The following is a 22446-nucleotide window of genomic DNA, read 5'->3' as shown; positions in this document are numbered from 1 at the left end:
CTGTAAAATGGAGATTATAACTGCCAAGAGAGTGATTCCGAAGTTCAAGTGAGAATAAATAATGTATGTGAATCTCAGGGCTTCAGGTGTCAGCTCCCATTATTAACATCCTGTTTTTCCCGCTTCTACTTTCTGGGACTCGGTTTCCCCACTTGTAAAGCGAGAGGGAATTGGCCCAGGAGAGCGCTACCGTCCCCCAGCTCTGCCTCCTGGGTTGCTCGCGGGGGACTTCGGGCCCCAGCTGCCTCGGGTCCCAGTCCCCTCCCCCGATGGCCCGGCGCAATGCTCGGGGCCCGCGCCCCGCTCCCCCACCGCCCGCGCCCCGGGCCCGAGAGGCGCCGCCGCCGCTCCCGTACCTGTCACTACCCCCCTCAGGCCGAGCGCCGGGCTCTCGGGTTCCTCCAGCATCGCCGCGGTGCGCGGGCGCGGGTTCCCCTCAGGCGGCGGCGGCAGCGGCAGCAGCGACCACAGCGGCGGTGAAGCGGGACCCGCGCGGCGGCTGCTCCTCGCCCTCCCTCCCGCCCGCCCACCGGCGCCGCCGCTCCAGCCGCCGCGGCTCGTATTTGGCGGGAACCTCAGCGACCCCACCATGCGACCCGCTGATAGGGTGAAAGACCTCCACGTGACCCGCTCGGGGGCCCCCGGGGAGGGAACAGGGAGGCGGGACGTGGAAGAGGCAACCTCGCGAGATCGAGTTCTTCCTCCAGCCTATTGACATTCCTGAAGGGAGGGCGGAGGGCTCTTTCTTCTACCGCTAGATAAATCATCCGACAGCTGGATCGAGGCCCAGGAGGAGGTGCCCAGTGATTGGGTGACGGAAGCGTCAACGTGAGAGCTCGGCTTCGGGATTGGGCAGCCTAAAGAAGGGGCGGGCGTTCCCCAGTGAAACAGAACCTTCCCAAACGTCACGATACCCCAAACGCCGTGCGGCGACGGCTGCGGCACCACGTCGCTGGCGTCATAGAAGTCGGAGGAGGGTTCTGACGCTCGTTCGGGCATTCCCTTGCTCTATTGATCTTTTAACAACACACTTCTTCAAAGGAGTCCCGGTGGTTAGTACTAGTTAGCGTTTGTATATGGCTTTAAGCTTCGCGAAACGCTTTACATATATTGGCTCATTTTGTCTTTGCGTCAACCCTGGGAAATGGGTTTATGGATGGGGAAACTGAGGCAGGCAGCGGCTATGCGTCCTCGCCAAGCTTAAACAGCCGAGGTCCGAGATGGATTTGAAGGCAAGTCATCCAAACTCTTTGGACCATTAGGCGTCTGAATAGGTAGCGCACAGAGCATAAATGACTCATCTTCCTGAGTACAATGTGGCCTCTCTTAAAAGCTACGTGATACCCCCCTCCCCCCCAACCCCCCACTCGCCTCGCCCCACAAGTCATTTAATCCTGTTTGCCTCGGTTTCCTCGTCTGTAAAATGGCCTGGGGAAGTAAACGGCAAACCTCCGCAGCTGGGGAGCTACGTCTGTGCTCTGCTTCCTGCGCCTCCTAGGCAGCTCATGCCCCGAGATAAATAAAACCTCTGACGTCTGGCATTTAAATGCCGCACCATCTAGCTCCAAACTATCTTCTCAGATTAATTTCACATGAGTCCTTTCTAATATTCAGAATGACGTCATACCATTTCCCATCTCCACACTTCTGTATAGATACTCTCCAGTGTCTATCACTGCTCCCTGAGCCTTAAAATTATCCACGTATTCCTTACTTTGCTGTGTACTTGTATACACCCCTCTCATCTCACTCCAAACTCCCCCAGAGCCCATAAGCTCCACAAAGGCAGGGACTAGCTTGTTTTTGTGTTTGTATTTCTCCTAGCACTCAGTAGGTGATTAATAAATGCATAATGAACAGAATCCTTGGGATGGCGGTATTCCAGGCCAAGTTGTGTTCCACATTTTCCCCTCCTTCTCTCAGCCTCTCCCCCATCTTCATTTCTTATAATATCCCATGAAATTGTTATTAAAAATGGGGACCCTGTCGGAGCAATATGGCCCCTTTTTGGACTCTGGCCTCTTGCTGAAGGATATGTGTTTTGGAGTTATGTTGTCATCCTTTGTCCCTCTGGATATCAGAGAAGATAGGTCACTGAGCCAGGAAGAGGCCAGGATTTAAGAAGAGAGGTCAAAATCTCCATCTTTGTCTCCTTTCTGAACGTATCCTCTGGGACTGGCCTAGCTTTCCTTTGTTTCACTGGGGAACGCCCAGAGCATTGCCACTGGGCATGGATCCTGAGGGTTGGAAGTTTAAATCATCGGTCCTCAAACTTTTTAAATAGGGGCCCAGTTCACTGTCCCTCAGACTGTTGGAGGCCGGACTATAGTAAAAACAAAAGCTCACACTCTGTCTCTGCCCTCAGCCCATTTGCCATAACCCTGTGGGACACGTAAACGTCCTCAGTGGCCCATCTAGCCCTCAGGCCGCAGTTTGAGAACGCCTGTTTAAACTGTGGTGGTAGCAGCTTGAGAGTTTAAAAAGTCTGAAATCCTTGGCTGCTAGGCAGGAGGTGCCCTCTGCAAGTACACCCTTTTCTGATAGCCATCAATAAGTAGCATTTATCTGTACAGACCTTGAGTGGATTGCTCAAATGGTGGAAAATCCCAAGGTGAAAGTGAAATGCCTATTTAGTAGTCGCATAAAACACTTAATGATCAACCTCCCGGGAGAGAGCAATAGGAATTTATGGGTTACTGCTTCAAGTTTTAAGTATTTGTCAATAAGTGCTTATATGTTATCTGTTTTAAGCATTTCTGTTACAGTTGCAATGAAATGTCCTTATTTTGTACTTTGAGTATCTTTCTAGAGAAACTCCCAGTAAAATCTAAGGCTAAATCATAACTGTTATTTAAGAGATTATCCTCTGGGACTCTGGGGTGGGGCATAATGAGTCAGAGAAGCGCCTGAAATCCTCCAGCTCCTCTTGGGTCAAGTTGTTCTAGAAAGAATCCAGATCCTATTTGAACCCAAATTCAGGGTCCCTTTGTGTGTGTTAGGGCCCTCCTGCCCCAAGTCATGGATCACACTACAATTTGTTCAGCCTTTTTCTAGTTGATGAGTGTCCTCCTTTGCTGAAAAAAAAAAAAAAAAAAAATCTCTATATTTAGGCCATTTCCCTTTGTCTTTGGCCTCCTTGAAGATATGTGTCTTAACAACTGTTTGGACATGTATACATATATTGTATTTAATTTATACTTTAACATATTGAACATGTATTGGTCAACCTGCCATCTGGGGGAGGGGAAAAATTAGAACAAAAGGTTTGGCAATTGTCAATGTAAAATTACCCATGCATATATCTGGTAAATAAAAACTATTAATAAAAATAAAAAAAGAAGATATGTGTCTTGAAGCATCAGTATCACTGGATTAAGATGTACATAAGATGTAGTCATTTGGGGGAATATAATTCCAAATTAAATGGGAACCAATTCACAGCTCTACAAATAGTACAATTAGTATACTTTTTATTTCACAACCTATAGCTTCTGGCCCCAACACATGACTGAAATTACTCCCAGCGGTTACCATGATTTTATCATAGTTCAATCTAGTTGCCTTTTCTAAGTCTTCTTTCTATGTGATCTCTGTAACAATAAAACAATGTAAATTTTATCTTTATTTCCATTTGCAAATTTGTTATTTTGAATCATTTTAGTCATGCCTAACTCTTTTCTTGTCCCCATTTGAGGTTTTCTTGGCTAAGATACTAGAGTGGTTTGCCATTTCCTTCTCCAGAACATTTTTACAGATGAGGACATGATTTGACCAGGGTCACAAGGCAGGTCTGACTCTCCACCCATGCACCACTTGGCTGCTCTCCATTAACAAAATGCAGGTATTTAAATATAGAAGTTTCCATTATCCCACATTTTTGACTGTAATACCTGGGAAAACACATGCATCTACTACTCAAATAAATGGAAAAGCATAAGGAAATAAAATTAAAAATTCAATCATGTAAGCTCAAAGCCACATTGCATTTGACTCAACAATGACAAACTCCTTAATGGAAACAAAAATGCAATTCACTTTTTTTAATTAAAGCTTTTTATTTTTAAATCATATGCATAGATAATTTTCAACATTCACCTTTGCAAAACCTTATGTTCCAAATTTTTTCCTTCCCTCCTCCCTACTCCTTCCCCTAGATGGCAAATAATCCAATCTGTTAAACATGTGCAATTCTTTTATATATATTTCCATGGTGCACAAGAAAAATCAGATAAAAAAGGGAGAAAATGAGAAAGAAAACAAAATGCAAGTAAACAACAATAAAAAAAAGTGAAAATACTATGTTGTGATCCACATTCAGTCCTCACTATCCTCTCTCTGGATACAGATGGTTCTCTTCATCACAAGACCATTAGAACTGGCCTGAATCATCTCTTGTTGAAAAGAGCCACATCCATCAGAGATGGTCATCGTATAATCTTGCTGTTTGCTGTGTACAGTGTTCTCTTGGTTCTACTCACTTCACTTGGCATCAATTCATGTCTCTCCAGACCTCTCTGAAATCATCCCACTGATCATTTCTTATAGAACATTAATATTCCATAATATACCTATACCATAACTTATTTAGCCATTCTCCAACTGATGAGCATCTACTCAGTTTCCAATTTCTTGCCACTATAAAAAGGGCTTCTACAAACATTTTTGTACACGTGGGTCCTTTCCCTTTTTTTCCCCCATCTTTTTTATAATCTCTTTGGGATACAGGTCCAATAAAGATACTGCTGGATCAAAGGGTATACAGTTTGATAGCCCTTTGAGCATAGTTCCATATTGCTCTCAGAGTGCTTGGATCAGTTCACAACTCCACCAACAATGTATTGGTGTCCTAGTTTTCCTACATCCCCTTCAATATTCATCATTATCTTTTCCTTATCTTCTTAGCCAATCTGAGAGATCTATAGTGGTACCTCAGAATTGTCTTAATTTGCATTTCACTTTTCCCTTTTGAATTCTATCTATCTTGCTTTAGAGTAAATGACCCTGCCCTCACTGGGTATCTTCCTATCACTTTGATTGTAGATTGTCTGGTGGCTCTTCATACATCTCCTGCCTCCCGGGTGTGGGTGTCTTCCAAGGGACCCCAAGACCCCTTTCTCTCTCTTTACTCTCTCCTTTGGTGAGCCCATTAGTATTTACAGATTCTAGATTTCTCTGCAGTACTTCAATCTGGCATCATCAGCTGGATGTTTTTATTTAAATATCCTCTTAAGATCTCATACTTAGCATGTCCAAAACAAAAATTTCCATCTTTGTCCTTATACCTGTGTCTCCTCAAAAATGTTTTCAGGTCTCACAAGAACTTGTTTTTGTGGAATCTTTCATGACTCTTTCTTCACAAACTCCAGAATACATTATTTTCCTAGAAGATTGAAGCAAGCCTCATCAGTTCTTATGTGGCTTACTAAAGTCACTTTTTGTATGATCACCACTAACAGTCTTCCTTTCTCCAAGTCAGCCAAAGCAATCTACCTAAATCACAGATCTGACCATGTCACTCTCTTGCTCAGAAATCTTTTAGGATAAAATATAAACTCGTCAGCCTGGCACATAAAACTTTGCATAATCTGTCTCCAATCTATTTACCTGAATTTATTCCATATTATTTCTTTTCTCTATTCCAGTCAGAGAGAATGACTTGCTTTTCCTTTGATCTGAATCTGCCATCTCTCACTTCTAGGTTTTTGCATAGACTATCCCACATGTTTGGAACACCCTCCCTCCTAACCTCTTTCTCTTAGAATCCTTCCTATATTTCAAGGTTCAAGTCTGATACGATCTTCTATTTTAATTCTTTACTTCTTCTTCCCTCTACTCCCTCCCTTTCCTTCAAGCCATCTCTTTCTCTCTCTATTGCCTTATCTTTATACTTGTATGCCCCAAGTAGAAAATTAGCTCCTTGAGGTCTGGCTGGTTTTCCTTCCCCTAGTGTCTTGCAGGGAGTAGGTCTGAATAACTGTTAACTGTGTTAAGTTGAATTCCTGCTTTATCATAAAGGCCACATGTACAAGGACATCTTATCAGTGAAAAAGTGGTGGCATATGCCACAAACACCAGACTACATTATCTTCCCAAAAATGGCACACTCAGAAAATGTAGTGGAGTAGAAAAAGTTGTTCCACTTACTTGTGGTATGTGACCTAAGCAAATCTCTTCCTCTACCTTTGGTTCCTTGACTATAAAATACAGGTAAAGCAAGATTTGGCTCATAGAATTCCATCCTCAGAACATCTTTTGCCAGCACAAATGAATAGGCTGAGGAGTCTGCTTCCATAAAGGTATGAAAACATAAAAAGGAAGGGAGCTCTGTTCCCCAGTTTGGAGCATGAACAAATGTCCTGTAATTGCTTCTGGTCTGCTAGAAACTTTGTGAAAAACTAGATGACTGATGGGTATTTAGCCAGAATGAGAGTGCATTCAAAATTCGATTAACGTTCTAAAGGAAATCTTGATCTTTTCCACTTTCCTGCCTAGTTTGTTTGTTTGTTTGTTTGTTTTTCCCCAGTAAGAAGGTAAGGATTGTAAGCCTATGGTGATCTCATAGGGACCACTACAGGTGGCACAGGATGTGTTTGCTTTGGTCTCTATTTTATCTATTCTTCCTATTTTTAAGTGAAGGAATACTGGAGATGGTTACAACCTTGTGAGCTTTAAAAGATCAGAATAATGAATGCCATACTGGAATCTAGTCAAAGATTACCTGGAGGCTGAGGACAGGTTAAGTAGAAGATTAACCCACCTGAAGAATGACTTGATACAGCTCAATAATAGCAGAGATGCATACCTATTCAACATCAGATATGTTGCATGTGGAAGTAAATTTGATGGGAAAATGCTATGTACTTTAAGTTTGAGCCCACTCTCCCTAGGGAATAAGGTGGTATAGGGCAGAGGATGCTCTGAGGTGTTGAATAAAATGTTTGTACTTCTGGCCCTTGCTCTATCTTCTCTGTAAATATATCTTTATAGAATCTAATTAATGTTTAGTGGTTGAATTGAATGAAACTAAAGCACTAATCAGGGCTTCCTGACTATAGGCCCAGTATTCTATCCACTTTGCCATTTAGCTGCCTCAACTTATCTCCAATTTAATATCTGTGTGTACATTTATATACACAAACACATATATGTGTAAAGAGAGAAGATATATGTATGTACTTGGATATATATATGCATTGTGTACATATATTTATGTACATGTATATATATATATATATATGTATACACATGTATAAGTAACGGATTACACTATAGTCATAGTAATAACATACCATACACATATATATTGGGGCAACTAGGTGGCCCAGTGAGTAGAGTGCAGCCCTGAAATCAGGAAAAATCTTCCTAAATTCAAATCTAGTCTCTGAAACTTGCAAATTGTGTGACCCTAGGCAAGTCACTTAACCCTGTTTGCTTCAATTCCTCTTCTGCAAAATGAGTTGAAGAAGGAAATGGAAAACCACTCCAGTATCTTTGCCAGAATAACCTCAAATGGGATCACAAGTCAGACATGAAACAATTCAACAATAATACATATACTATGCAAGTGTTATATATGTACACATTTACACATCTATGCATACACATAGATGTATGTATATTTACATATGTAGATATACAAACACACTCATACATATTTAGAGATAACTTATCTGGATGCTTAAGAGAGTACAATAACTGTATTTTAGGAATAATAGTTGGAAACTGATGTGAAGCTCAGAATAGAAGGGAGAGAGACTAGAGAAAAACCAGCTAAGAGGCCATTTTGAAGTCTCAGGGTTTTTGTTGTTGTTTTCAGTAGGAAATAAGGATAATTTGAAGTCAGAAGCCTGAGTTGAAATCCTATGTCCACTATTTACATGAATTAGGACAAGTGTAGTCACCTTTCTGGGCCTTGGGTTCCCCATACCAAAAAGACCTCAAAGAGAATCTGCAAGGTCCTTACTTCATAATCTCATGTTGCTGTGTCTCTTCTACACCATAATATTAATTTAAATGAAATGATCAAACTTGCATGTGGGTTTTTAAACAAAGAGGAAGGGTGCAAATCTGACAGATGAAAAGAAGCAACAATAAGACCTGATGACAAACTGGTTATAGTGAGGTGAGCAAGAGGGCAGGGTCAAAAATGATAACGTTTTCATCCTGCAAAACAAAGCCAGAAAATAATCAGAAGCTAGTTTGGAGAAGGAAAAGAATAAATGGGCTCTGGACATATTAACTTTGAAGTGGATGCCAGAATAAAGAAGTTATGGCATTTAATCAGGTTTTAAAAAACGAAACAAAAAAAAAAAATCAGTATTCAGCACTATTTATCTACATTGCTGAGGCTTTGAGTGGCCTTGCTCAGCCCTAGAAATGGAGCTTTGCCTATCTGAAGGATACTATGCGTTTGGCTGAGGAGTATTTGTTTACTTCTTTCCTTTGGGGAGAATTGGCCACACCTGTCTCCATTTACTTTGTTGGGCTCTGGGTGTGAGCTCAGGAAGTCCCTATTCCTTTCCCCGCCCATTGATCTCCTCCCTCCCCTCTGCTATCCAGCTCTCTCCTTTTCCTCTGCCTCCCCTGTCTCTCTTCCCTCTCCCAAGGAAAACCCCAAGGAGCCCTGGAGTAAAATTACCTGTTTACTTGGAAACAACAAAGTTAATTCTTCAAATTAATATTTTTAAATGCGGATTTACAAGGAAACCAAATTTACTGGGGGTGGGGTGGAGATGTCATTTATTTTCCTATGCAAGTTCACATACCACTGAAATAATCCAAGATTAAGAACCTCTGGTATAGGGCAAAAATCCCAAATCCATAATTACCTTTCTCTGAAAAACTAAAGGGGTGAAAATACTGATTGTTAGTAAAATTCAGAAAAAGCTTCAAGACCCAGCCACCACCTCCCCCTCCCCCCAACAGCTTTTGATTTTCAAGCCAGGAGGGTGGTCCTCAGCCTGTTGAATTTGGCATAATCAATTATCCACAGGTCATTCTATAACAAAATTTAAATTTAGAATACATTTAAAATTATCTATCTTCTAAACCATTTATTATTTTAAAATGCAAATAACCAATATCCAAAATTTAAATTAGCAAAGAAAAAATAACAAACTGTGCTGGCCATTGGGCAAGAAAAAAACAAAAGAATCTGAATGTTGATCATTGTTCCAGCAGTTTCTCTGAGTAGCTATGATTCAACCACCCTTCTGCAGGATTCTCTTAAGCCAAGCAGTGAACCAGGGAAAGGGAAAGGCTCCAGCCCTTACAAGGCTTTAGAATCAGTCTACTGGAAAGCATCCTCCATCTGCTGCTGCTGGCAGTGGTGGTCCCATTTCTACTCTCTTAGCCCTCCTCCTTTATGTCTTTCTCCAGACAGTTTCAAAATTACCATTGTAGAGAAAAAGCTCTACTCTCCAATTCTGGTCCTATAACACCTTCCTCTCTTTTTCTGCCTAGAGAGGGGAAAAAATACATCTCTAGGAATCTTTACAACTTAAGGCCCTTCCCAAGGCAGCTGGTCCAAACCTTATACCATATTTCCTCTTCCAAACTGAAAAAACAAAGCCTTAGAGTCTGAATAAATGAAAAACCAACAATTCATGTATGATTCTGGAAAGCAGATAATGAAACACACATGTCATCCCATTGGAGAGACAAGGATTACCAGGGTATAATGCTATATACATTATTGGATTGTTCATTTAATTTTGTTTTTGTTTTTATTTAATTAATTTTCTTCATTATAAAGAAGATTTCAATCTGGGGAGCATGGAGGGGTAGGCATTTTTAGAAATGACTGTAATTTTAAAACAAAAGTCATCAACAAAACCTTTTTTTTTTTTTTTTTTTTTTTTTTTTTTTTTTTTTAAGTAAGGAGGGCTAGTTGTATGAAAACTATTTGAGAAGGCTTAGGGAGAGGTAAAGGTCCAGCATTTCTGCCTACTGATTTAAGCACTAAATAAATGGACAAGTAGGATTGGAGAAGACAAGAAGACCTTGCAGACATAATCAATGGCTAACTAAAGTTATAGAATATTAGATCAGGAAGGGCCCTTGGAGATTATGTTGCCCTGTCCTACTTTACAGATGAGATAGCTTTCAGAGCTTTAAAAAAATCATAATTCTATTATTTCTAGATAATAGGATGGAAATGGGAGATAGGTCAAAATTTGAGGCTGTATCAATTTGAAAAATTCAACAAGTCAATCAATAAATATTGAAGTTCCTACTTTGCTAAGCACTGGGGATACAAAGGCAGGCAAAATACAATCCCTTCTGCCAAGGACCTCACCGTCTAAGAGAGGAGACTACTCACAGACAACTATGTACAAATAAGATATATACAGGAGAAACTGAAATTATAAAAAAAAAAGAAAGAACCAAGCAGCACAAAATTAAGTGAAACTGGGAAAGGCTTTCTGAAGAAGGTGGAATTTTAGTTGGGACTCGAAGTAAGACAGAGACCAGGTGATAAATGAGAAAGAATTTGGGGGACAGCCAGAAAAAAGCTCAGAGTTGAGAGAATGACTAGTTTGAAGAATAAAAAAAGAGGCAAGTATCATTGGATCATAGAATACATAGATGGGGGAAGGAGAGGAAGGGGATGTGTAAGAAAACTAGAAAAGAGGGGGAAGACCTCTGGTATCCAGTGTTCACTTCCTCTTGTCAGCAAGTACTTATTAGACTCTTACAGGGTCCAAAGCAAAGACCTGAGCCCTCTGAGAGACACAAAGATATAGCATACATTATTCTTGTTCATGTTTCCAGTGTTCTACTAAAGTCCCAAGCAGGGAAAGGCTGGTGTAATAGAAAGGGCATTGAACTCAAGAGTCAAGGGACTTCAAGACACATGAATTGTCCTTCCACACTTAAATATCCCTACATGTGGGTCTTTTATGTAGAGTACCTATTCATTCTTACTCCAACAGCAGTGTGTTTCATTTATGGGAAGGTATGTCCTATGGTGGGGGGGGGGGGAAGGATAGGGAGAAAGATGCTCAATTGCAAAAAAATTTATCAAATATCTTTGTTTTTAATTGAATAAATGATCACTTATTAGGTGCTTACTATAAGTCAAGTGCCTATTGTCCTGACTGCTCTGGAGGTGCTGTAGAGGATGTTTTCAAAGAGCCTGCAGAAAATGACTTGAATCAAATAAAACCCCAAATTATTTAGCTATTTGTTCAATAATCCATAAAACATTAAATATGAAAAATGGCAGAATAGCAATTTATCCCAACAGCTTCTGTCTTAATCCTATAAGATGAAATTGAGATAACAGCAATAATCCCCTATCTACTTCATCATGCAGGCGTGAAGATAAGTAAAATATGCAAAGTAAAGGAATTTGATTTATACAGATATTTGCTTGAAATTACTGTGATTAGTGAGGAGGATGGATAGGAATCTCAAAACACTAGCTAATTAGGCTCTGTCAAAGTCACTTGATTAAGTTTGTACCCTAGTCATAATGTTGCCTCTGCTCACAAGAATCAAAGAAATAGATGAAGTACACAGGCTTCTTCTTGTTCTCATTTAGCGGTGTCTGACTCTTCATGACCCAGTGGACCATTTAATATTGTCCATGAGGTTTTCTTGGCAAAGATACTAGAGTGGTTTTCCATTTCCTTCTCCAGTGGATCATGTTTTTTCCAAAACTCTCTCTTGTGACCTGTTCATTTTAGGTAGTTTCATTGAGCTATTCAAGCCCCTCTTTCATGAAAAGGAAATGATGCAGGAGGCTAGCAATTATGATCATCAGCTTGGCATGGAGAATAGCAGAGAGCTGAGTTCTTTTCATTTTTTGGTTCCTCATGAAAGCAAGATATCTTTAAACAAATGACAAATACTAATTCCCTACCTACCAGAAATGTTTCCACTATTGGTCAACCTGCCATGGCAGGGGAGGGGAGGAGGGGAAAAATAAGAACAAAAGGTTTGACAATTGTCAATGTTGTAAAATTACCCATGCATATATCTGGTAAATAAAAACTATTAAAAAAAAAAAAAAAAAAAGAAATGTTTCCACACAGATGGCACTAACCTCTGATGGAGTAAACTATGAAGATACATAAAATGGGCTGAAGATATGAATATGTTCAGGATGCATCAGAACTATATCATAACAAAACCGAAACATGTTTGGACATTCTGTAACTGGTTCTGAGCCATTCCCCCACCATGTGGTGTAGAAGAGGCTCTCTCATAGGTTTTGATGTCATTCAAAAAGGCTACTTCAGCTTCAGCAACTCCCTTTCTGCCATTTTTTGCTTTATTTGTCCTTAGCAGCATTTTAGCTATATAATAGAATCTGATAAGGGATGACACTATAAAGGAAAGGGCCTTCAGGACTGAACAGTCTCTGAACAATGAATCATTGTCTTTTATGTTCTTTCTTTAGCCTTCTTAGTGTAGGGAGTTTCATAGGCCAGTAGCAGAGATCAGTTTTTCATGTTTGACCTTAAGACTGATATTAGGAACCCCAGCCCACTGGAAGAACTCCTGATTTTTAAGCATTTAACATTGTTTTTTGGAAAGGGGTAGTTACTGCAAAGACTTAGCTATAACAAACATACAAACATTCCCCCTCAGAGGGTGGATGGAGAATAGAGTCCTTTCAAGCACCATCTAGGTCTTTAAGGTTTGGGGAGTTTAGACTTAAAAAAATTTACATCAGTTCCTGTATAATACTGATCCCATAAAGTTCATGTACAAAGACACTACTGATTTCTGCTTCACTGGAGTCCTGAAAGTCACTTCTGACTAGTAGTTTTAATGTGTTATCTGGCTTATGAGGAATTTGTGAGAGTCAGAACTATTTTCATAATTTATTATTTTAATTTTTAATATGGTAAATAGTGCTAGACATGATCCACATAATTGAAAGGTCTTTGGGAGGGTGATCAATTTTGTTTTTTCTTGGTGAGGCAATTGAGGTTAAATGATTTGCTCAGGGTCACACAGATAAGAAGTATTAAGTGTCTGAATTCAGGTTTGAACTCAGATCCTCCTGACTCCAGGGCCAGTGCTTTTATCCACTGTATGGTCTAGCTGCCCCCCCCATCAATTATTTTTGACAATGTCAAGAGATCCTGAGGCCAAAAAGTTTGAGAATTGTTCCTAGTGTTCCTCAGGGCATTGATGTGACTGAAAACTTGTCCTGAATTCTTGGAATCCAAAATTCCTTTGGTATGAAATCATGGCCCAGGGTCTCTCTAGGGTCATATGGCCTTAGGGAAAGAATTGATCAGTCCATCAACTAGCATTTATTAAATGCTTAGTATGTAATAGGCACTGTACTAATATTCAAAGAAAAGCCAAAAAGACAGCCTTAGCTCTCAAGGAACACAATCTAATGGGAAAGACAGTATACAAAGAACTATATACAACAAAATATAAACAAGATAAATTCGAAGTAGTCTAGAGAGAAAATGAGACTTCAAACTACTGTAAAAACTTCTTGTAGAAGGTGGGTAGTCATCAAAACCATCTGGTACTGGCTAAGAACCAGAATAGTGGATCAGTGAAATAAGTTAGGTACACAACACACCAACAGTCAATGACTATAGTGATCTAGTGTTTGATAAACCCAGACTTCAGCTTCTGAGATAAAAACCCAGTATTTGACAAAAATTGCTAAGGAAATTAGAAAACAGTATGGCAGAAACTACACATTGACCCACATCTAATACACTATACCAAGATAATGATCAAAAATGGGTTCCTGATTTAGACATAAAAGTGATACTCTAAGCAAGTTAGGAGAACAAGGGACAGTTTACATCTCAGAAGTGTGGAAAAGGGAGAAATTTATGGTCAAAGCATAGTATTTCACCTTTTTGTTGTTGCTGCTTTTTTTCTTTCTTGTATTTTTTTTCCCTTTTGATGTGATTTTTCTTGTGCAGCATGACAAATTGCACGTTTAACCTATAATAGATTGCTTGCTGTCTTGGGGAGAGAAGGAAAAAAATTTGAAACACAAGGTTTTGCAAAGGTGAAATGTTGAAAACTACCTTTGCATGTTTTTAGAAAAATAAAATACTGTTTAGGAAAAAAATGGGACCTATAAAATGGATAAAAACAGATTTGGAAAATATTTGAACAAGAATATATACAATATTAAGAAATACAGGGCCCATATCCCTAAAGCAGCTATGAAAAGATTAACACTTCATCAAAAAAAAGAGAATTGATGGATGTTTTAGAGTATGATATAATTGTTTAAAAGCTTAGAGAAATATTTTTTGAATAAACATACATCCCTTCACTGAGGAATAACGAAGGCCAACAATAGGTAAAGATCACTGCATTTGTTGAATGTAACCAAAGTTGGTTTTCCTCCAGATGGACCCTGTGAAATGGCTAAGACCCAAGAATGGAATCAATAGGCCCTCCGGGGGTGACTTACATATGAAATCAGTCAACAACATGTAGACAAAGACTCATTGAACTACTGGTTGAATGATGTGAATTTGCTTTAGAAATGGAATAGTTTTTATAATAGTAACTCAGGAGCAAAATATTGCCAAAAGAAATTTCAGATAGATTTTACTTAGGGAACCTGAATTTATTGATCAATGCAGATTATGCAAAAAACAACAACAACAAAAAACAACAAAAAAAAAACCCCAGAAACTGTATAGCATATTACTATGAGTTGAACATTTTTTGCATCTATCAAACCTAACAAGACACAACTTGGTATTTAGAATTATATATCTTTGCTGCCTTTCAAAAATAAATTATTATTAATAATAATAGCAAACTATAAATATAGCACTTTAAGCAGAGGTGAGCTGGAACCAGTTTGCTCACGAAAGTCTATTGCTAAATTTTTGGTGAACATTTGTACCTTAGAAACCTGAAAACACTACAAATCAAGGTTTGGCTTGTTTTGTTGTTTGTCTAGCTTTAAGAAAGACATGGAGGAAATGTTAGTATTATTACATATTAATCTTAAAATTGTGTTGTCAAGGTTATTGTCTCCTTCCTCCCAGCCAGAAAGCTAGTTGTTTAATTTTTACCAATATAACACTGGCTTTAAAGTTTGCAAGGTGCTTTATTATATTTATTATATTATCTAATTTGATATTTACAACAACACTGCGAGGTAGGTATTATTATTGTACTTTTTTTTTTTTAACCATTGTGGAAACAGATATTCAGAAAAGTTAATTGATTTGTCCAAGATCACTCACCCTGAGTACTATTTCCAAAGATGGGACTCAGACCTAGGTTTTTCTGACTTCATTTTCCATACTGCCTCAAAATATGCTTTAGAACTCAATGAATAAGCTGTACTGGAATTATAGCATCATCCCTGACAAAAGTGTTGCCTCCAATTGTCTAAATATAACATTGATCCATAAAAATTAAGAATGTTATTAATGTATTTACCAAATTATTCATAATATTCAAAGTATGTAAAATGAAAAGTATATAAACTAGATGCAGTTGAAAATAAAACCATGTAGAAATAGGGTGAGATACACATTCTCTTTCATGTCCTGTATTCAAATCCTGAGTTCAAATCCATCCTCAGAAATTTGCTAGCAACTAATTCTTTCCATCTTTGCTTCACATAGTATTTCTCTTAAGTCATGTCAGTTAATTCATTATAGATGACTATTATATAATTTCCCCCCAAATTCTAGTCCCTCTTTAATTCTGAGCAGTTTCTTTAACTGCAAAATGGGAATAATAATAGCACTTACCTTCCAGAGTTATTGTAAGGATCACATAAAATAATATTTGTAAAATGCTTAGCAACATACCTGGAGTATAATTGGAACTATTTTAGTAAAATGTTTATTCATTTTTCTGGCTTTTTTTAAAGAATCCAGGATAATCCCTGTTTTCAATAAGCTTATATTTCTATAATGTTGTTAGAATAACATTCCTATATTATTATTTAATTAGAAAAATGTATTTGACCATTCATGCAATAGTCTGTTCAACATTAAATATAAAAGATAAAAGATTAATAAGATAGTAATCTGTCCTAGGACTGTTTTTATTTGAACTCTATCAAAAATATGAGAATGATTAGAACAAAAGGTTTGGCAATTGTCAATGTTATAAAATTACCCATGCATATATCTGGTAAATAAAAACTATTAAAATAAAAAAAAAATGAGAATGAGGCTAATAATTATGCCAACCAATCAGTAAGAATGTATTAAGCATCTACTATGTGCGATGCATTATAATAAGTACTATATACACAAATAAAAGGCAAAAAGAGGTAACAGTTTTGGTGAGACTTCACATGTAGCCTTGATGAGGTTGGGTGGGTTGTACACTAAGCTTGGCAATCACAACAACCCTCATTCTTCTCTGATTACAATGATCTCATCTCATTAATTTTCTACCAAAATTTTAAGTTGATCAACGGATATATTTCCTAATATAGTAATAGAATTACAGTCAATATCAATGAATAAATCAGCTCTGATCTATCATATCCAGTTTGTAAATAAACCAGAAAAAAACATTTCCCCTATAAACTTTCACTCATTTCTCTCTCTGAATAGTAAACCTAGATCTCATAGGCTTAGGCAAATATTGATGTTACTGAATTATACAATTTATTAACATTGTAACACCCAATTCAAAGATATTTAAAAATGTTTCAGCAATAAAGATGAAAGGAAAAGATAATGATAAATGTTAGAGGGTATATGGGAAAACTGGGACACTAATACATTGTTGGTGGGTTGTTAAATGATCCAACCATTCTAAATAGCAATTTGGAACGATGCCTTAAAGGGCTATGAAACTGTGCAAACCCTTTGATCTAGCAGTGTCTCTGTTGGGTCTGTGTAACATGCTGTTGTCTCCAGAAGCTGCCGATCGCTCTCTGGGAGGAGATCTGCTGTGTCAACTCAAATCTCTCAGACAGATTCTTCTTCCTGTAGAGAACAGTTGTCTCCAGACAGTTGCAGTTAACTTTTGTCCAGAGTAGTGACTTCCCTCTTTTATCCTCCCAGGGAATGGGCGTGGGTAATGCAAGGGCTTCTGGGAAAAATTACTTCAACCAATGATCTTGCTCCTCCTAAGCATTCAAGCTCTTCCCCAGGAATTCACAAGTAAAAACTCCCAGTAAAGGCCGGAACTAGAGAATTGTCAAGTAGACTTAGCACTTAGTAAGAACCTAACAGGTCTGTATCCCAAAGAAATCATAAAAAAGGAAAAGGGACCCACATGTGTAAAAATGTTTGTAATAGTTCCTTTTTGTAGTGGCAAGGAATTAGAAACTGAGTGGATGCTGAATAAGTTATGGTACAAGAATATAAACTATTTTTATTGTTTTTATTGTTCTATGAGAAATGATGAGCAGGCTATTTCAGAAAAGCCTGGATTTACATGAACAGATGTTGAGTGAAGTGAGCAGAACATTGTACATTTGTGTGTGATTTGTGATAATTTGTGATAATTAACTCTGATAGACTTGACTCTTTTCATCAATGAGGAATGATTCAAGCCAATTCCAATAGACTTGATAGAATCATCTGCATCCAGATGGGGACTGAATGTGGATCAAAGCACCTTTTTGTTGTTTTTTCTTTCTCATGTCTTTTTCTCTTTTGATATTATTTTTCTTGTGCAGCATGACAAATATGATAATATGCTTAGAAGAACTGCATATATTTAATGTTTATGGTATTGCTTGCTATCTTGGAGAAGAAGGTGAGGGAGAGAGGAGGAGAAAAATTTGGAACACAAAGTTTAGCAAGGGTGAATTTTGAAAACTCTTTGCATATATTTGGAAAAATAAAATGCTATAAAAATGAAAAAAATATTTCTGCAACATATGAACCATGAAAAAGATCATATTCCTAGTCACTTTTAGTCATTGATTTGCAGCTGCTGATTTCTCAATGGACACTGGAGCTATTGGCCCACAGTCCTATTCTCTTAGCATGGCAGATAAAATCTCTTTTCAGAAAGTAGAACAAAAGTTACGCAGTTCTTTTAATATCTCTTCAGATTCTTTCTCCATGATAGCTAATCTACTGAATCTCTCAGAAATATGTTTTCCTAGTTCTTTTACTCACATAGAGCTCTCTCTCCAAGCTGTGTCAGTTAATTCATTACAGATGACAGTTATTATTTTCCCCCAAGATTCCAGTCCCTGTTAAAAGACACAAGGAAAGTGTCCAGTCTCTGTGGGATGGTAACTGAAACTGGTGTTACAACAACAATAATTTTTAAGAGATAAGAACAAATAGTTTTCATTGGTGATTTTATTGGTGTGGGGAACCCCACTCCTTCCACTGTAGATCAGAAATTGTTGATGTGATTTGTCCAAGCTATTATGTGACAGAACCAGGGTTTGTATTCAGGTGTTTCTTTAGTAATAATGATGTATACCATGGCACCCACAAGAGTTTTTGTGGTATTAGAAATGGGTGTGAACATGGGAAGAATGACAGCCCAAATAAGAAAGGCAATAGTTTTACTTTGCTTCCCTCCCATCCTTGCATCTGTGGCATCCAGCTCAGCTTGGAACCCTACCTTTTAAGAATGACATTAACAAATTGAAAACAATTCATAGGAGGAAGCTTGGATTACCAGTAAAGGGAACCGATCACTGGGACACTCAACCACTGATTGAAAGAAGTGATAATTTTTAATCTGGAGAAGATTTTTCAGAGGTTACCAGAGGGGGAGAAGGGCCAGACTTTCTTTGACCCGAGAGCAGGGGTTCTCAAACTACCGGGCCAGATGCAGCTGCTTAGGACGTTTATGTGGCCCCTGGTTATGTATGGCAAATGGGCTGAGGGCGGGGACAGAGTGTGAGCTTTTGTTTTTACTATAGTCTGGCCCTCCTACAGTCTGAGGGACAGTGAACTGGCCCCCTGTTTAAAAAGTTTGAGGACCGCTGCTCTAGAAAGTAGAAATAAAATTAGAAGAATGCCTGGAAGATTGAGGCAAGACATTAGCCCCACGTGAGGGATGAAATCTTCACGAGCGCCAAAAACGGAATAAAATGCCTCTTTATATAGTACAACCACCAACTAGGGGTCTTCAAACAGCGGAGGTGGGACCCCTTATAGAGGGGACCTGGCTTACTCAAGTAGAGATTGAACATGGTGTGTTGGAATAAATGAAGTGCTGTCTGAGGATGGTGTAGTTGTTTAACCTCTCTAGAGCTCATTTTCTTTAGCTTGTTAAAAAATGGGGCGAACCTACCTCCCAGGGTTCAGAGGGAGGGTCTGTCAAGCACTTTGAAAACTTTACAATGTTTTTGTTGCAAGCTATTGGTTATTGGATGATTTCTTTAGTTCCAACCTTGAGATCGCGTGATGTGGTGATACTTAATTCCAGCTCTCTACAAAATTGAACTCTTTCGTCTTATAAAATTGCATTAAAAATATAATAGTGGACTTGGACGTGGTAGTGGAGTCGGGAGAAGGAAACGGGGTTTTGTGATGCTTCACCTGCAGGGGACACTGTCGCATCAAACCTCCCCTCTAGGCCGCCTTCGCCATTTTCTATGGTGATGTCCGTCGGGCTACTCGCTCTATCCCCTCCCCCTTTGCGCTCAATGCTGCCTACGCCCTCCCCCGCCAACAGGGGGAGCGCAAGGGCTTCGAGGTCCCGACCCACTTCTGCTCTCGGGATTTGAAAATTCCTACCCCTGCGTGAAGTGTGGAGAGCTAAGGAGAGGGAAGAGGAAGAGGAAGAAGTGAGGGGGAGGGAAGAAGGCGCGAGCTGGGGCCGGGACCGGAAGTGTGCGGTTGCCATGTAATATCCTGAGAGCTAGCGCGAGCCTGCGGGAGAGCGAGCGAGCGGCGGGCAGACCAGCGAGCGGGCGGGCGGGCGCTGAGGCGGGGCCGAGGACGGGCAGAGGCGGTTGAGGCGGGGGCAGCGGCGGGCGGGCCCAGCCGGTGTCAGCGTCTGGAGCTGTTCGTCTGCCAGTCTATTTGTCTGTCGTTAGCTGGGTCGGGGCCGGCGGAGAGGTCTGGCTGCGGGAGGCGGCATGTCGGTGGCCGGGCTCAAGAAGCAGTTCTACAAGGCGAGCCAGGTAAGCGGCGCGCGGGGCGGAGGGACTACGGACCGGCCGGACCGACGGAGCGGCAGACTTTCGCTGGCTCCGGCCGGCCTTACCGGCGGTGCCTCCGGCTCCGGAGCGGGGGTCGGGCCTGCCGGGGTGGGGAGAGGGGCCCGGATGGATGGAGCCCCGGGGGTGGGAGTGGGAATGACTTAGCTCCAGAGGTTGAGCTGAGAGGCCGGCCCTCTCCCTTCCCCCCAGGAGGAAGGTTGGAGCCCCGGGGGTGGGAGGGAGTGACATCGTTCCGGGCGTTGTGCGAGATCTGTCCCCCCCGCCCCGGAGGAAAGATGGAGCCCCTGGAGTGGGAGTGACATCGATCCCGGGGTTGTGCTGGGAAGCCAGCCCTAGCCCCCACACAAGGAGGATGGATGCAGAGTCCAGGGGGAGGGGGAGAAGAGGAGTGACATCACTCCAGATGTTGTGGAGGAGGCACTTCTCTTCTCTGCTCTGGGCAGGAGGACGGACTTCTCAGGGGGAAATGGTACCGAGATCGTCCAGAAAGGCCAGTCCCGTCCTGGGTCATAGAATTGCGATGGGCAGAGCTTTGGTCCAGAGGTTGCTCAGGGGAGCCAGCCCTTCGAGGATGGATGGAACCCCTGGGGAAAGTGACAGTAGTGGAGAAATTGTCTCTGGAGGCAAAACCTCTGAGATGAAATGAAATTGGGTCACAGATTGTCCAGGTAGGAAGCGCTCTCGGGAGGGCGGGCAGAACTGAAGGGAAGTGACACTGGTTTAGAGATTGTCCAGAGGCCAGCACCATTCTTTACTTAGGGAGGACGGATAGAGTCTGTGCAGTGGCGAAAAAGGGCCCGTGACTGCCCACTGGCACATAGACGTTGCCCGTTGCCCCAGCCAGACGAGTGAAGCCTGTGAAGGTGAGAGAAATAAGGCCTATTTGAGTTGTTCTGACGCGTTATACACAGTCATCTTCCCAGGAAGCTTGGGAAGAACTTCTGAGGGAAAGAGAAACCAGTTCGGAGGTTATTTGGAAGGGGTCTGTGGGGGCGCAGTGGCTAAGAGGCGTCTGTTGAAGAAATAGATTAATCCTTGCTTGGCAGCAATGTCCTGGGATGCCAACAAAAGTAATGGGGATACTCCATTTTTTTACAAGAGGAATAGCCAACACAGGTTTTGAGAGAAAGGTGTAAAATAACTCCCTGAGTTAGTTACTACACAAAGTGCCTCTTCCAGGGCCACCTTTGGGTTTCTCACGTTAGCAGACATTCACAACTCCAGCTTTGAGAGGAGGCCAGCTGAATTGTTTCAAGTCCAGTATCCATAAACTTTACAGAATGTGCTTTCAGACCTTTCCCTAAAAACTCACTTATATTTATGCCTAAATCCATCACTTCTGTTTTTGGAATCTACTACTATATTTCCTTGATAACTTGTGTTATTTATATCATTTCTCGTTCTAGTCATTAACACCTTTCTTATCCCCCTTCACACTATCAGAGGAGATAAACTATTTCCCAGGAGAGACTTCTTCCTGTGTACTTTTTGTGTACTTTTGAACTTGAAGACTTATTTCAGTATTTCAAAATTGAAAAAAAGAGATGCAGGGTGAATTTGGAAGAGTTTGCATTTTTTTAAAAAGTTACTAAAAACTTGGTTGGGGAACTAAGGCTTTCATTATAGTTAAAAGCTTACATTGGTTATGTTGCTAACCATCTCAAGCAAATTTCTCACTCATTTATTCAAACCTTTTAGCTTATGTTAAAAATCTATTATTTAAGCTTCTGTATATTTGTCCTTGTTGGAGAGTTTATAAGGAGTTTTAGCTTTCTGTAATGTGAACTGACTTTTTTCTGGAATGCTATTTACAAGCTAAAGGAATGAAATTTTTTGAAGCTTCGCTAAGATGAAAAAGAGTGTAGAGGAAAAGCAGTAAAATTCATTTTGCTCCCCTCTGTTCTAATAACTATTTGCTCTTTTTGTTCCTCTTACCATCTGTCTGACCCTTGTATTTGCAGCAGCTCTGGGATTGAAAGGGTCTTTATTTGTATATTTTGAGAGCAAGGGGAGGAACATAAAGTCCTCTACTAGTAAGATACTAAAATGAAATTTTTATACTCAATATAGGTATATGTTTTTTATGAAATTATTCCCAGACCTAAATATTAAGTCTTAAGTGGCTTACTGATAATTCTTGTGGTTTTTATACCATGAGAGATTTGAATTAGTACCCAAGGCCACAACTAGCTATCAGTTGGAATGCATTGTCAACTTTTATTGCTCTAAAGGGGGAAGAGAATGTTTAAAGTGGAAGATTTGTTCATTCTGAGCAAGAAGAAGGCACTCTTGCCATGATTTTTGGATTTGAAACTTTTGGGATGTTCTTTAGCCTCTATTTGGGGTCACAGGAAATTAGGAAGGAATTGTTA

The 22446-nt window shown here is 40.2% G+C and overlaps 2 protein-coding genes across 10 annotated transcripts in view; one reads left to right on the top strand and one right to left on the bottom strand.

Moving 5' to 3' along the window:
- CHAF1A (chromatin assembly factor 1 subunit A) overlaps positions 1–743 on the bottom strand; it is a 46695-nt gene extending 45952 nt beyond the window's left edge. For 2 of the 3 annotated variants that reach the window (XM_074308202.1, XM_074308212.1), the window contains exon 1: positions 357–743. In XM_074308202.1, coding sequence (XP_074164303.1) covers positions 357–591 — 235 coding nt within the window. In that variant the 5' untranslated portion in view covers positions 592–743. The remainder of the gene's footprint in view (positions 1–356) is intronic. The other variant, XM_074308221.1, reaches the window with a different exon arrangement.
- Positions 744–1005: 262 nt separating this feature from the next.
- Positions 1006–22446, top strand: part of SH3GL1 (SH3 domain containing GRB2 like 1, endophilin A2) — a 101824-nt gene continuing 80383 nt past the window's right edge. For 5 of the 7 annotated variants that reach the window (XR_012488848.1, XR_012488843.1, XM_074308266.1 and 2 more), the window contains exon 1: positions 19826–20035. Coding sequence is in view for 5 of the 7 variants with exons in the window: in XM_074308266.1 (XP_074164367.1) it covers positions 19991–20035 (45 nt within the window). In the remaining 2 variants the exon portion in view is untranslated. Of the gene's footprint in view, positions 1233–19825; positions 20036–22446 lie in introns of those variants that run through there. The other 2 variants (XM_074308273.1, XM_074308258.1) reach the window with 1 other exon arrangement.

This window comes from Sminthopsis crassicaudata, chromosome 1 (assembly GCF_048593235.1).
Source record: "Sminthopsis crassicaudata isolate SCR6 chromosome 1, ASM4859323v1, whole genome shotgun sequence".
NCBI lineage: Eukaryota > Metazoa > Chordata > Mammalia > Dasyuromorphia > Dasyuridae > Sminthopsis > Sminthopsis crassicaudata.
This window is presented reverse-complemented; position numbering and strand designations above follow the sequence as displayed.